The 15730-nt window shown below is 37.4% G+C and overlaps 1 protein-coding gene and 1 long non-coding RNA gene across 5 annotated transcripts in view; one reads left to right on the forward strand and one right to left on the reverse strand.

The window, feature by feature from the left end:
• SPIN1 (spindlin 1) overlaps positions 1-9407 on the forward strand; it is a 77909-nt gene extending 68502 nt beyond the window's left edge. For all 4 annotated transcript variants that reach the window (XM_045833841.1, XM_045833842.1, XM_045833839.1 and 1 more), the window contains 2 exons: positions 1309-1542; positions 5901-9407. In XM_045833841.1, coding sequence (XP_045689797.1) covers positions 1309-1542; positions 5901-6100 — 434 coding nt within the window. In that variant the 3' untranslated portion in view covers positions 6101-9407. The remainder of the gene's footprint in view (positions 1-1308; positions 1543-5900) is intronic.
• On the reverse strand, positions 6921-15406 carry LOC123815545. Its single transcript, XR_006785136.1, has 2 exons — positions 15257-15406; positions 6921-10350 (listed from the first exon to the last, which is right to left on the reverse strand). It is a non-coding gene; the product is annotated as an uncharacterized LOC123815545 (long non-coding RNA).
• Between the last annotated feature and the right edge of the window lie 324 nt (positions 15407-15730).

The following is a 15730-nucleotide window of genomic DNA, read 5'->3' on the forward strand; positions in this document are numbered from 1 at the left end:
GTATCTTTACCAAGAAATTCTAATCTTTGTTTCTTTGAATTTTATTTAACAGAAAGAAAAGGACTCACAAGTAAAATAGAATTGCTAATTTATTTTAAAGACATCTGTTTAAAACTTAAGGACCGGAGAAATCTTACAGTCAGTAAGAATCTCCATAATTTCCCAGTATTGAAGTAAAACTTGTAATTTTTGCCTACCTCTTTAAAGAAGGTGAAGCTGGACTGCAGAGGGCTGTTGCTATACCAGTGGGGAGGCCACGGTGCTCCTAACCGCATACATATGTCGTGTAGAACAGCCCTGCTATCTGAAATAATTCATACAACAAATATTGAATCACTATGAGCTTGGTACCGAAAACAGGATGGGAAAGGCCTCTGCTCCCATCATGGTATGCAGGCTAAAAGCAAGTAAACAAACACATAAAACAGATAACCACAGATACCATTAAGAAATAAAACTGGGTGAGGTGACTGGTGGGGCAACTTTCATCAGGGTGGTCCTAGAGAGCCTATGGGAGGAGACTGCTCAGGAGCCAGCCCCTGAATGTTTGGGGCAGCACATGGCCAGCATGAGGAGAAGCAAAGGGTTTCTCAAGAAAAACAAGGTGCTCAGGTCTTTTGAGGTATAGGCAGTCAGGAGGAAGGCCAACAGGGAAACATGGAAAGATGGCCTATGAGAAGCAGTGTGTCATTCAAATTATGAAAGAAAAGTACTGGTGCATTTTAAGCAAATGAACCACATGACTGATATAACTGCCATGAAGGTCACTCTGGTTGCTGTGGAAATAGATTGAAGGAGCAAGAGTAAAAACCTGTACCTTGAATAAATTAATTTTTTAGTTTTAATAAGTGGTCTGTGGGTTCTTTATGTAAGATGATAATATAAAGGGAAAATTGTTGAAAGGTACATGGGAATGCTAGTATTTTTGCAACTTTTCTGTAAGTCTACCATTTCAAAATTTAAAATAACTTAAACGATAACAAAAAAGCTTTATACCTTGAATGAAAAGTTAAAAGCCCCAGTTTAGATACAGTACAAAGAGCAGATGAGTGCAGAAAAATTAAACGAAAACAAAAGATTCTCAAAATAACCGGCCTGGGGCAGTAAAATAGTTCTTATAGAATCAAATCTGGGCTGGGCCCAGCAACATAATTTTGGTGGGTATTCTTAAAACCCACAAGGTGACTCTGATACTGGCTAGTGTTATGTGGACAACATTTTAGGTAGTCTCCTCAAATAAATTTAGTTTTCACAGTACATATTCATTGAAACCCTTTGTGGACCATTATTTGCTTTTTTTGTCCCCAGCAACATCCCGAATCAGTGATGCACACCTAGCCGACACAATGATTGGTAAAGCAGTAGAGCACATGTTTGAGACCGAGGATGGCTCTAAAGATGAATGGAGGGGAATGGTCTTAGCACGAGCCCCTATAATGAACACATGGTTTTACATCACCTATGAGAAGGACCCCGTCTTGTACATGTACCAGCTCTTAGATGATTATAAAGAAGGTGACCTTCGTATTATGCCTGATTCTAGTAAGTATGGATTGATAACTTTTATTTTTGATGTTTTAAAAGTAACTTGAATTTTAGAGAAGGTACTTGATTATTTTGCAGATACATTTTAAAATTTCAGTTATTAGGGATAAATGATGACTCATTTAGTCACACACTAAGCATAGGTTGTGAAATTATCCCTTTGCCAAGAGTAATTTACCTTCTGTGTAGATTTCCTTGCTCTGGACTTTGTACTTTCATGTGAATGGAGTATATGACATGGCGTCCTTTGTGACTGGCTTCTTTCATTCAGCATAGTTTTTTCAAGGCCCATCCACATTGTAGATTTTGTCAGTACTACTACCTTTTTTTTTTTTAATGGCCAAATATTGGGTTGGCCAAAAAATGCTTAACAGTTTTTTTTCTGTAAAATAAAAGACAAATTTTTCATTTTCACCAATAACTTTATTGATTTGAGCATTTTGAGTATGTCGGTTATCTCCCGCGTGGTATATATAACACTGATTGTTCTCAGTTAATATCCCAATTTGACTTCTCTCAACTTCAACTGGTCTCCTAACCGTGGAGCATCGTCCAGCAAGAAATCTCCAACAAGAAGCTTTGCAGTCCACTTTTAACACGTTCGATCAGTCACAGCACCTTCTCCATACACTGCACAAATCTTTTTTTTTGCATTTCAGTTGCATTTTTACCTTTCTTGAAATAATAAAGCATAATATGCTGAAAATCTTGTGTATTTTCTTCCATCTTCAATATTAAAATGGCTACACAAAAATTGCACCAATTTTGATTTTTTTTTAAATAAACACTGATATGTCAGCTGTCACAATACAACCTAACAAAATTGTTTCAATGAACTTAAAGACAACTAAGTGCAACTAGAGCCATCTTATGGAAAAAAAATTTAATGAACTTTTCGGCCAACCCAGTACTTTTTGTATGAATAGACTGTATTTTATTTGTTCATCTGTTGATTGACATTAGGATTGTCCTCTTATTTTATTTAAAGAAGACTGCTGCTATAAACATTTTATGTGTAAGTTTCTGAGTGGATGCATGTTTTCAGTTCTCTTGGGTATATACCTAGGAATGGAATTGATGAATCATAGTGATCATTCTATGTTGAATTGTTTAGGGAACTGCCAGGTTTATTTTTAAAGCAGTTGTACTATTAATCTATTCTCATCAGTAGTGTGTGAAGTTCTGATTTCTTCACGCCCTTATGAATACTTAGTTATCTGATTTTTTTATTCTAGTGGTTTTGAAGTAATAGCTCATTGTAGTTTTGGTTTGCATTTATTTCCCTGATGGCTGAAGATGTCAAGTATCTTTTCATTGTTGTTTGTGTATCTTTGAAGAGATGTCTATGTCCTTTGTCCTGCTTTGAACTGGGTTGTCTGTGAATTGTAGTAGTCAGTATTCTTAGGTACAAGTCACTTGTCAGATATATGATTTACAGATTTCTCTCATTCATTCTGTGGATTCTCCTTCATTCTCTTGATGGTCTAAAAAAATAAGTCCATTTTACTTATTCTTTGTTGTTTGTGCTTTTGGTATTGTATCATGTAATCCTTTGCAAAATCCAAGGCTATGAAGATTTACCTCTATGTTTTCTTTGTTAAGAGTTCTTTTTTAACTCTTACATATAGGTCTTTATCTCTTCTATTTAGATCCTTGGTACATTTTGAGTTAATTTTTGTTTATGATGTGGCTTACGGGTTCTGCTTTATTCTCATTTGTGCCAACACAGTTCTCTGAGCACCATTTTTTAAAAAACGATTCCTTCCCTGTTGAATAGCTTTGGCACCCTTGTTGAAAATCAGTTCATTAGGGATGGAGGGTGTATTTTTAAGTTTTCACTTCTATTACATTTCCCCATATGTCAGGTTATGTCAGTGCCTTGTAATGAGTTTTGAAATCCAAAAGTGATTCTGCCCTTTTTCCCCTCCAGAATTGTTTTGGCTATTCTGGGTCTCTTGCAATTTCATATGAATTTTGGAATCAGCTTGTCAGTTTTTGCAAAGAAAGCAGCTGGGATTCTGATAGGAATCATGTTGAATCTCTAGATCAGTTCAGAGAGTATTGCCACCTTAACAATGCTAAGCCTTCTGACCTGTGAACATTGGATGTTTTTCCATTTATTGAGTTTTTTTTTTTAATTTCTATCAACGGTGTCTCGTAGTTTTTCAGAGTATAAGTTTAGCACTTTTTTGTTAAATTTATTCCAATATTTTTAATTGTTGTGAATGGAATTACTCTGGGTAAGCCTGTTTTGTTTGTTTGTTTGTTTTGTTTTTATTTTTTCTCATATCCTTTCTTCAAACATATGCAGTCCTGAACAGACACAGACATTCACTGTATTAGTAATGTGACAGCACCTCTATTCCCTTTTTTTAGTTCTTCCAGTGAACCTGCTAGTCAATGAACCTAATCATGTGTTCGTCAGGCTGACTTTTCATATTATAAGATTGTTTTTTCATGTTTGTATACATTTCTTATAAATTTTTAATGGAAAGTATGTACATATAGACATGACAACATTTTCATGACAACATTCCTTAAAAGCATTTCTCCTGCCCTGGCTGATGTGGCTCAGTGGATTGAGACCCTGCCTGCAAACCAAAGGATCACCAGTTCAATTCCCAGTCAGGGCACATGCCTGGGTTGCGGGCTGGGTTCCCGGTTGGGGGCATGTGAGAAGCAACTGATTGATGTATCTCTCACACATTGATGTTTCTCTCCCTTTCTTTCTCCCTACCTTCCCATCTCTAAAAATAAATCTTTTTTAAATTTTTCCAACCTGGATATGTTGAGATATATCCAATCAACCTAAAGTATGTAAGTATTAAGGACTTGATGATAGTGTGAGGTTATTTGCATATTCCCCATCTCTTCTCCCATCCACATCTTTATCCTCTCTCCTTTCTCCAAACTGCTAAATGTTTTTTTGAGTGGTATGGAAGCGTATTTGCTATTAGAAACAGGGTTTGTTGATGCTCTGAATCGAAGGGCTCTGCAGTGGCCTCTGTTTCAGCCCTTTGCTTCTTTGCTTATGCAAAATGTCTGGGGTTCATGTTTTTGGAATTCCTTTGTAAACATGAAGGGCCATGAAAGTATGGCAGTATGATGATGATGCTTTTGAGGGAAAAGCATTTTTAAAGATATTTCAGCCTAGGTTTCCTCTTCACTTTCTTGTTTAAACATCATGTGTGCTTAGGCATTTTTTGTGTGACTCAGTACCAGATAACAGAAAACAGTTTGGATTGTGCCATTCAGTAAGAGAATTTGTTGTAATCAGAGAGGCAGACTACCATTAACATAAATATATGATAATGATCCAGCCCAGGATGCCTGTGAGAATAAAATGGTACACTTCTTAGTATTTGCCAGAATGACTGGCCTAAGCCTGAACTGTCCTAGAAAAACAGGTATCTGGATATTCTCCTGAAGGCCCTGTCTTCTCTTAGTACCTGGGGAAAAGCTTGAGTTCTTCAAGGGTTTCTTAAAATAGAATCGTTAACTGTCTGCCTCCATTCCCCTTTTTTCTCTCTTACTTTGTTTCTTTGTTGTTGCTGCTTATGATTTGCTCTCATTTCATGTGTATTACTAGAACAGAGTTCCTGCTAGGTCATAGGGTTGTGTTTTCCACCACTTGGGTTTTCTTGCGGACCTTTTAAAAAGTACAGGTGCTTCAAAAGTCCAAGGTGCATCCTTGGAGATTCAGTTGTAATTGGTCTGGGCATGGAGTTCACTTATCATTTATTTTTAAAGCAAAGGAAATCTCTTTTGTTTTGAAATGGGGTTAGGAAGACAATGTGTAATGCAATGAAGTTGAAGAGAAGGAAGCTTTAAGAACAGGATTACTTAGGAATTTTGTGTGTAGCACATTCTCAGTAATATTGCAGAGTAACTCAAACATTTTTAAGAAGATATATAGTTGTTTAGATTTTTTTCTTTGCACCTTTTCTTCATTTAGTCCTTACCTCCTCAGGTAATTATAGCCATAATTAAACATGAGCCAAAGGAATTTCTGGTTATGACTTTTAAACTTGTTTACATGTCTGCATCTCAGCAGGGGCCAGCATACTGTTTTTATAAATGAAATTTTAGTGGCACACAGCTACACCATTCACTTATGTATCATCTATGGCTGCTCTCATACCACAAAGGCAGAGCTGAGTAGTTCATACAGAGACCATGTCGTCTCAAGCCCAATGTATTTATTGTCTGGTCCTTGAAGAAGAAGTTTGCTGACTTTGGTCTAGATAAGATAAACTTGGGAAATTTTAAAAATTGTAATTATTAAAATAGACATGTGAGTTGGCAAGTATCTAAAAATTGACTTTAAATTCTTTTTCCCCCTTCTTTACATATAGATGATTCACCTCCAGCAGAAAGGGAACCAGGAGAAGTTGTGGACAGCCTGGTAGGCAAACAAGTGGAATATGCCAAAGAAGATGGCTCTAAAAGGACTGGCATGGTCATTCACCAAGTAGAAGCCAAACCATCTGTCTATTTCATCAAGTTTGATGATGATTTCCACATTTATGTCTACGATTTGGTGAAAACATCCTAGATGTCATCACGAACTTTGCCAAATTTATGGAACTATTAAATGTATAATTTGTAGACATAAAGACTTGATTGCTTTCCAGTTTAATGAAAGCTTAAATGTCCTGCGAACCCACAATCTCTGCCAGCAGAACTGGTTTTGTTATGAATATTACAGATTTATGTGAACACAAAGCATTTTGTGTAAGGAACTCCTTCCTCTTAAAAAAGAAGTCTGCCTGTTTGGAGGGGAGTTACAGGCAAGTTTGGTAAAAGTTAAGCTAGTATCATAGTCAATTAAAACTGTAATAGATCTTGTTCATTTTCCCCTTCACTCTTAATATTTTCTTATCCTATTCTGCTGCCACAATGCAAGCATAGTTTGGTATTTTTGTTACTGCCTTTTTTGAGATATATATGTATCTGTATCTACCTATCTATCTCTGTGTGTATACATGTATAATATACACACAGATCTCTGCGCACATGTGTGCACATGTGCACACACACTTTATTGGCAGTCCTTTCTTTGTGGATTGGGTTGTGGGTTAAATAATTTTCTCTAATTTAACAGTAGTGCTTGACCCAAGTCATTCATATTTAATAAATTACTGCCTTTTACTGAAAATTAAATCTGGGCACAAGAAACATGTAGGGATGTTCAGCTTGTTTGAAAATCAGAAGTTCAGAGCACCTTCTAAATTTGGAGGTTTTAAACCATAGGTCCCAAATATGAATTCCTTCTTGACAGTTAATGACCCACATTAGAATTTGATAAAACAGAAATCTGGATGAAAGCCTGCCATTAAGTCTGAGCTTTGTAAATGTTTTTTTTTTTGTTTACATTTTTAATCAAATACTTTTTTTTTTTTTTAAGCAAAGCCCAGGTGCTTGGTCCACACAGTGTAATGCCAGTGTATTTTGGGCGCACATTGGGTCCATTATTTGTACAAATCAGTAATCTGGATTTTGGTACACAGATTTAAAACCAACAGCACATCAGTCATTTGTGTGTATGTGGTAAGTTCCTGGAAGAACATAGTACTTTTTATTAATGTAAGTTGGAAAATGACAGCATTGCCCTTTAACAAGTTCTCTAGGAAACTTGTGTTTTAATTACTGTTATTACTAATATATGATTATGGTCCAAAGGCTTTTTTCCACTGGCTTTCCCCACAAAGAATATCTAGCAAATACTAGCTAAAATCCCCTGACACTATATGTCCTTGCTCACTGTGTGCTGCTGCTGGGGACTCTCTCATACCAGGGTCAGTTGGCCATACTCATTTGTAGGTGTGACTGATAGCAGCCTTTATTAGCCACAGACTCTTTCCATGGCTTATTCCTTCAAGGTTGTTTTAACCAAAAAAGTAGTTGGTTTAACAGCAAGACACCCACCTGTCACTTTGTTTTAGATAAGCCCTCATGGTTTGAAAGCTAAGAGGCCTTATGTGACACCAGTCTATTGGGGAGGTTGGAAATCTTAACTGAGATTTGGGCAGAAGACTAACCGATCACGCTATCAGTCAAACATTAGAGGTCTATGCAGCCTCCTTTATGGCCGTCCTTGATGTTAGGGATTTTGTAGTTCCAAGGTCTAATGTGTGGTTCACATGATGCCCACTTCATCTTCAGGAATGATGTATCTAGTTCTGTTGGATGGTCACCTCACGCACCATGTACACACCCCGCATTTTCTGCAGCATGTCCAGTGCCTCAGCAGCCAGGGGCAAGCTTCTCCTTGCAGTGAGTACCCAGGTCTTAGACGCCCCTCCCTTGTTTGAACCAGTGTCATGCTGCATATATGTCAGCTGTTTTCCTGATGGTTCTTGTAGGAGTGCCTGCATTTGAATCTCAAGGCTAAGCCCAATCCCCCAAGCCCAAGTGAACATGTGTGGCCCAGTGTGTCCAGCACGTGCACTACACAAACATAGCACAGTGACTTTGGGCTGGAAAGCAAAGTTCTTTGGAAGTATCCTGCAGGTTGGGTCAGTTGAAACATTTCTAGCATTACTTAATGGCTTGTATTGTGGTTTTTCTGCAAGTACCTTTAGCAACTTCAGTACCACATGATCTGCCACTCTCTAGATGAATGTGACAAGTGATTATTGTTATTATTTTAATTATTGTTTCTGGGGGATTTTGTTTGTTTGATTGTTTGTTTTTGCCTTTAGGGCTGAAGGAGGGGAAAGGGGTTTTTGTTTGTTTTTCCATTTTTTTCTTTTTTTCTTTTTTGGTGGCTTAAACCACACTTAGTGATGCTGTGACTAATCTCCCTAGCCGAGTATTTCAGGCTTCATTTTAGGCTCATGTTTCAGATCTGCATGCATTGCTTGCATTTTCCTGGTATCTGGATGTTGGTTCCTTTTCCTAGGAATCCAACATTAATTTCCAAAATCATCATGGGACTTGTGACAATACGAGACATGAATCTCTGTATAAAATGTATTGGCCTTCCTCATTGACCTGCTATAGTATTACTGTGTCCTGTGTGCGTGTGTGTGATGTCTGGCTGCCACGGAAAGCTTCAAAGGAAAACTTTAAAAGCAGACCATCCTTTTTTGCATGCTCTATTCTAAGTAGAATGTTCAATGTAACTAACGAAAAATGCATGTTGAAGATATTTAGGTTTTTTTGTTTTCTATCCTTGTTTTTACTTGTTTTCAGTTTTCTGTATATTTGCTTACTGTGCTGTCTTAGTGGTTGTAGGATAAAATGCACTGGTGAAGCAAACGTAGTGCCAACAGAAGGTGACTTTCCACTTGTATGTGTCATGCAGCATTTGAAGGGACTGTGCATCTTAAAACAATCACAGTTATCGGTAGACCAGATTTCATTTCTATTATTGTTTTATGTGCCAAACCCCGAAGTGCATTGGGCTTGAATCTCTGAACGTTGTGGACCCATTAGAAAACTATTCCGATTGTTACAAATTGTAGTGCCTGAAAACATTCTTAAGCTGATTGTCTTAAAAAAAAAATGAAACTTTTCCAAAGACAAAACAGGAACAAATAATTATGGTCAAAATGTCTGTGGTTCCTTGGAAATGCTGCGCTTTTTGTATTTTCCATCATTGTAGTGCAGTTTGAACGAATGTGTATAGTTCAGAGGTCTTCGTGTTCGCATCTTAAAATTAGGTAATGACCTCATCTTTCAAGCTTGAATTCATTTTTAATTTTATTTTTATTTTATACAATGTGTAGACAGTTCCCTGTTCTCTGCATTTAGAAGTATAAACAATATAAATCTGTTAATTCTGTAAGTAATTTTTATAATTATGATGTAACTCTATCTTATCCTTAAAACATTTAAAATAAACCCTTTATGTGCAACTTTTGACTGTAAATTTTGTGCTCATGAGAAAAATGTGATGTCTTAAACCTTCTGAAAAAAGTTTTTAAAGATTTACTTTAAGACTTTAAGTAACTTTATTTACCCCTTTTCACCACATGTAAATGTCAGATATACATAGAAACAGAAATAGAATTTTCATTTGAATAATAATATTTAATATCTGAAAGGAGAGGGGGCATTAATCAATATCCCAAGTATATTATATAGTTCCAAATATTAAAGTTTGTGATTTACAATTAATGAGAAGTTTTATCGTGAAAATTTTAACTTGTTTTAAATAGAATTAAATGTGTGTTTTATACTTTCACATCTATTCTTGCTTTGTATGCTGCCTGTAGTGCTTCATTAATATTTAAATACCAATCCATGAGATTCTGTAGTAAAAAAATCATATTAGGTACTTGTGTGACCTATATGTATGCTTTTTATCTGATGGGTAATTTTAAACGGTGAGGTAAAAAGTAGAGTTTATGATGTGCCTTTATTAGATTGTTTTTTTATGTCTCCTTATTGAGTTTGGCTCAAGGACTCTGTGGTTAAGGCCAGGCCAGGCTGCCTTCCCCTCTTTCCAGAGTGGCTGAGCGAGGCTTGTCACACAGCAGCTGAATAGCCGAGAGGAGGCATGGTTGCCTCTCAGGCTCTTGGAGGAGGAGCTGCAGACAGGTATGGGAAGAAGATGAACCAGGAAGGACAGGTGCTCACCCTGGGCCATGTCTTAGTAATCATCTTGCGGCATCAAAGGTACAGCTCAGGAAATATTTTCTCCCCAAAATAACAAAGCAGGTTTAATCTGAATGTTGGTGGTTGCTGACTGCTGTTTGTAAACTGATGAGCTGGGTCTGTTGAAAACAGTCATCATTCTCAGAGAACTGCAGGGATGGGACTGTCTTCTCTTTGTTTCTTCTCAGTACAGTCACAGCTCTGTATTAAAAAAGCACATTCTTCATAAGTACCTTCCCAAGTGCTTTCCATCCATTATTACATTTAATTCTTAGTTCATGTAGAAGGCTCACTTTTCTCTGTGTTGTACGGGTGAGGAAAGGGGTAGGGGTTTAGTATGTTGTCCAGGATTACAGAGGTCATCAGGACTCGGACCCTCAATGCTGCTGTGTTAATGCCTCAGAATTAAATTACCTCAGTGGGATGATTTGAGTAACCTATATTCTAATATCTGTGGATATTTTACTATAACCTTAATTGTCCTAAGTTGATAGCAAATTGCCTAATAAAAAGTTTACATTAGTGACCAGAATGTAGGAACCTGTCTTTATGATAAGAATTAGAACCCCAAGTTAGATCTTTCCTGCAAAAATAAATATTTTGCAGAGAAGTATGGTGAAGAAATTTAAGTAATTTCCATTACAAGAATGTAGATAGTATTTTTAAATTCAAAGATACTTAAATGTCATTAAATTAATATTTTTAATAAAACCTGGAGTTCTCATGACTGTAGCACAAAATCTTATACAGAATTTTTATAATAATTAGTTTATGTCATGTATTTGTAAGTTTTTTTTTTAGGCTGCTGTGTTTTAGGGAACTCAGTGAGTCTTTCAATTGTTTCTCTAGACATTCTTAGATAGTCTCTGTTTGCCCTTATATTGGCCTTAAAACTTTTTTAGTTTTGGTAACTTAATGGCAGATGATTTGGGGGCATTGCCTTGGCACATCATTTTGCATAAATATGACATTACGATCTTTCTGTATAATTTTATGAGAGGGCAGTGGACCAGGTGGCAGTTTTAAAACTGAAGTATGGTTGGGCCCTTTCTGTGCATTTCTTTTTTACCGTGACCATTAACAGTAGTTGAATAAGTTGCCAACTGTATTGGAGACATGTTCTTGCCTCCACTTTTATCTTCATCCTCTTACATTACTTTATGCTTGAAAATCCATGCTCTGGGGAACGTAAGAACTTGAAGTAACACATAAACTACCTAAAATCTTTTATAGGATTGGCACAATTACATGTAACTAAAGTTCTGTGTCCTAACATTGAAACCATGATGTGGAAAGGACAGAAGGAAAGCCTTCGAAAACCATGATGTTTAACATGATGAGTTGAAATTCAGCATTTTGAATGGTCTTCACATAGAGACTGCAAAAATAGCTTTAAAGTTTTTGCCTTGAATTTGTCTCCTAAAGTATTTGAGAAATTTGGTAGTTACTACCCATGCTCTGTGTACATATATGTGTTATAGGCTGTGGGCATTCCCACTAGAAAAACAAGAGTGACCCCTGGTGACTGAGGCTTTTTTCCTGAAAGTCATTCTTTATTGTGGACTGTATTTGCTGTCTGTGGTTTATTATTTACTAGGGACATTTTTACCATAATGTTGCTTTGGGTTGTTCTGTAATAGTGTGGTCAAGTAGTTCAAACCACTGGGTTTATATCTTAATTTACCCTTAATCTGGTTTGTCACACTAGGAGGGACAAGACTGGTCTTTTTCAAAGCAGTTTTGCAGAGGGAAGCAGTATATTAAAGACTGAAAAACATATCTGAGTGGATGGAGTCCACACTCTGCATCATTCCATAACTGCCGTAAGTGCCTCTGATCGGTTAGAAGGACACAGGAAGCCATGCTGTTCATTTGGTTAATTTATACATGTTCATAAAAATACAGAAATGTCTCAGCCATTGTCATCTGGCCCTTTTTTGTTTGGTATTTTTATTTTTACAAGGGTCATTCTCTGATTTATTAAACAATGGGTAGACCACTGAAGGAGTACTTTGTGATAAAATTCTATAACCGGCTTAGGCTGCTGTAACAAACACCACTGACAGCATGGCTTATACAACAGACATTTATTTAGTCTTGCAGTTCTGGATGCTGAAAATCCAGGGTCAAGGTGTCAGCAGAGTTGGTTTCTCCTTAGGACTCGCTCCTGGGCTTGAAGATCTTCTTCCTGTCCCCTGACATGTCCTTACCTCTGTGTACATCTCTGTCCTAGTCTCCCTTTCTTACAAGGACCCAGCCATATTGGACCAGAACCCACACTTATGACTTCATCTTAACTTAGTCACCTCCTTGAAGGCCCTGACTCCAAATATAGTCCCACTCGGAGGTACCAGGGTTAGGACTCCTGACACACGGATTTTGGGGAGTTACAATTCAGCCCTTAGTATCGTATTAAAATTTAGTCGTGCTTTGTTACTGTTAATCCTAAAATGGAAAAGAAATCTTATTGGCATGCTAGTTATTTTTAAAATAATACTAATTCCCTATCTTGATATGAAAGAGAAATATAATATACTAAAAAGAACATTAAGAAGAGCCAAATCACTGAGTTCCCAATCTGGTTCCCTGCCCACTTCTTACTGGTGTGATCTTAGGCAAATTATTTAGCCCTTCTGACTGTTTTCTTTGTAAATGGGGAGCATTCTGCCCTATGAATTTCTAGTGAGATGGTGGACAGGGGTGTGATGAAACCTGACCCTGATGCAGAGGGGACATGTCACCTTTACGCTGGCATCTATCAGGAGGCAGTGCCTTGTACATACAGATGGCAGGTTTATTTAAGACCTTGCCATGTTTTGCTTTGATTTTTTTGACCTTTGAAATTACACTTTTAGTTCCACATAATTTCATTTATTATATAATATTAGGAAGATGTTCATTTTTGTTTGTTTTTTTTGTTTTCAGAAAACTAACAACTCCTGCATAATAAGCACTGTTGAAATCTTACTGGAATATTCCATCCACATTTTGTATTTTATTGTAACTGAGTGCTAGACTGTAAATCCAACCTTTTTAAATAAAGGTACACACCTGTGTTTTGTTAAGGTTTGCACGCCACAGCAGTCATAAGCATTAACCTGCTTTTGTGAAATGTGTTGCTAGACTTTGTGGTGTCAGGCAATGGCCTGATTGGTAGTAATTTAAGTAGCAGGTCCACTTTCAAAATGTATCACTGCCAAAGTGGGAAGCTGTCTTTAAAAAAGGACAGTTATGCCCAGTGAAATGTAGCTGTGTGTGCAGTGGGAGGGGAGTGATCACTGTCCACATTCTGGTTAGGCCTTGGTGTTCTGTATTTAATCACTGTCTTGTCTTCTATTACAATCTGAAATCAGTCCCTTTTTGGAGAAGTTTCAAAAGTTGATTATTTTCTAGGTGTAACAGTTTACAGGTGTTAAAATTTACCTTAGTTGTTGGACATCTCATCATTAAATTCTGGTGTGGAAAGAAGTTAACATTGGTCCCCACGCTCTTTCTAAGTTAACCCAGCTGCTTTATTCAAATTACAACTGAATATCTTTCTATTAAATGTGTGTTCAAAAGAAATAACCATCAAGATTGCCAGAGAATGGTGACTGGAAGCTTAACAGGAATGCTGCCTGTGTTTCCCCACAGGCAACTGGGAAATTTGGAGGGTTTGGGTATCCAGAGCATGTTTTTGTCCTAAGAAAGCAAGGATAAGGAACTGATGAGGGCATTTGTGACTAATCAGGGTTCTAGCTTTGTGAAGCTCCATGGAGGGCTCATACCCCACAGCTGCCTCTTGGATATTTTAATTCTCTGAAATCAGAGTGGTGTGGTCTGGCTTTTAGAAAACACAGAAAGTGAAATAGAATTTGTATCATATTCTCAAGTTTATAGTGCTAATTCTCTTAGCTGATCATTAGTCTATAGAATGTTGGTTCTTTAGAATCCCCTAGGGCTGTTTCTGCCCAGCCTTGTCCAGTGAGGCCGCAGCACTCATGCATCTGACTAGAGCAGTAGTTGAGGCCTTGCTGACCTAACATTGTATATGCTGCTTCTCAGGCTTTATGCACTCACTGTCCTGTAGTTTATCATGGAGTGTAAGGTGAAGTTTCAAGTTGTTTCCCATTGCTATCCAAACTTTCTTCCTAGTTTCTATGTCTTGATAATTTAAAGTATCCTAAAATTGTCACATTTTGCTGTTTAAAACCAATTCTAGTTATAGTGTCAAATGAGGTGTGGTTTTGGATAGACAACCAATTTAACTTTAATTGGATGAATTAACCAGTTAAACAAGGGCTCTGTATTCTTATTTCTACCACCTGTATTTGTACCACCTTATTTCCCAGCTGGGAAAAGACCAGCTTTACATCTCATATAAACCAAGGTATTTTAATGTTTTCCTTATATTGTGGAAAGAATCCTAGTTTTGACTTAATAGTTTATATGCTGATTAAACACTGAACTGGAGGTAAACTAGAAATTTTTCAAAGTAGAGAGGCCTTTATAATCAATTGATTTATTCTGAGGCTGATTGTTAATTTTGGAGGAAAAAAAGTGACGTCTCTTTTAAACTAACTGTTACCAATATTTCTTTGCACTTTGTGAAACCATAAAGTTTGTAGGGTAAAATTGTCATACCTTTATTAAGAATCCCTTTTAAGGACCATGGTAATATAATTCTGTACTTAATTTTCTTTTTTGATCTTTAAATGGAAGATTTTAAGAATCATGTGTCATGAATTGTTTTAGATGGTTAAGTCCTTGTTCACTGGGAAGTACTATTTCAAGTACCCTTTCAAAAAAGTCCTGGATTTGGGTGACTTTGAGAAAACAATCCCCTCAAAGGGAAATACATGAGTACACCATTGGAGAAAGGAGTGTCAGTTTATACAGTGCCTAGGGTGACTAAGTATTAGAAGGCTTGCCCTGGCAGATTCATCCCCAGTTCACCCAAAAGTCCATTTTTTAAACCTAGCTCCTGATGCAAGGCAGCCAACAGCTCTGAGTGCCTACAGCATGAGAAGCTGAGCACTTGAGCAGATACCAGTTGGAATCAGGACGAACTTCAGCTGTCCTATCCTCCACCAGGACATCCTTTCCAAAAGGTCATGATTGGTGTTACCTGTAAAGTCCAGGGAGCATCCCAGCCCTGATGGCCAGTTGCAAGTATAGTTTCTGGTGATGTATCCTGTCAGCTGGACACAGAGAGGACGAGCATACCTCAGAAGTCAGGATGTCCAAAAGCACCTAAGGATGCTGCCGCCTAGCGCCCCCCTCAGGCTACTTCCTGAAAGGAGAAGTGAGAGTATAGTTTCAGGCGATGTATCCTGTCAGCTGGACACTGAGAGGACAAGCACACCTCAAAAGTCAGGATTTCCAAAGGCACCTAAGGATGCTGCTGCCCAGCCTCCCCTCAGGCTACTGCCTGGAAGGAGAAGTGAGAGAACTGCTTTCTTCATACTGAGGTCTATCACATGACTACTATCTCAGTTATATTCCTGTCATGGATTATCAAGCAGCCCACAAAGAAAGGGCTTCATAAAACAGAAGAGCCATACCCAAATCCCAGTGACTGCACAAGAGGAGTTCAGTCTTG

This window comes from Phyllostomus hastatus, unplaced genomic scaffold, assembly GCF_019186645.2.
Source record: "Phyllostomus hastatus isolate PE091 unplaced genomic scaffold, TTU_PhHast_1.1 phas_contig_195, whole genome shotgun sequence".
In the NCBI taxonomy this organism is placed as follows: domain Eukaryota; kingdom Metazoa; phylum Chordata; class Mammalia; order Chiroptera; family Phyllostomidae; genus Phyllostomus; species Phyllostomus hastatus.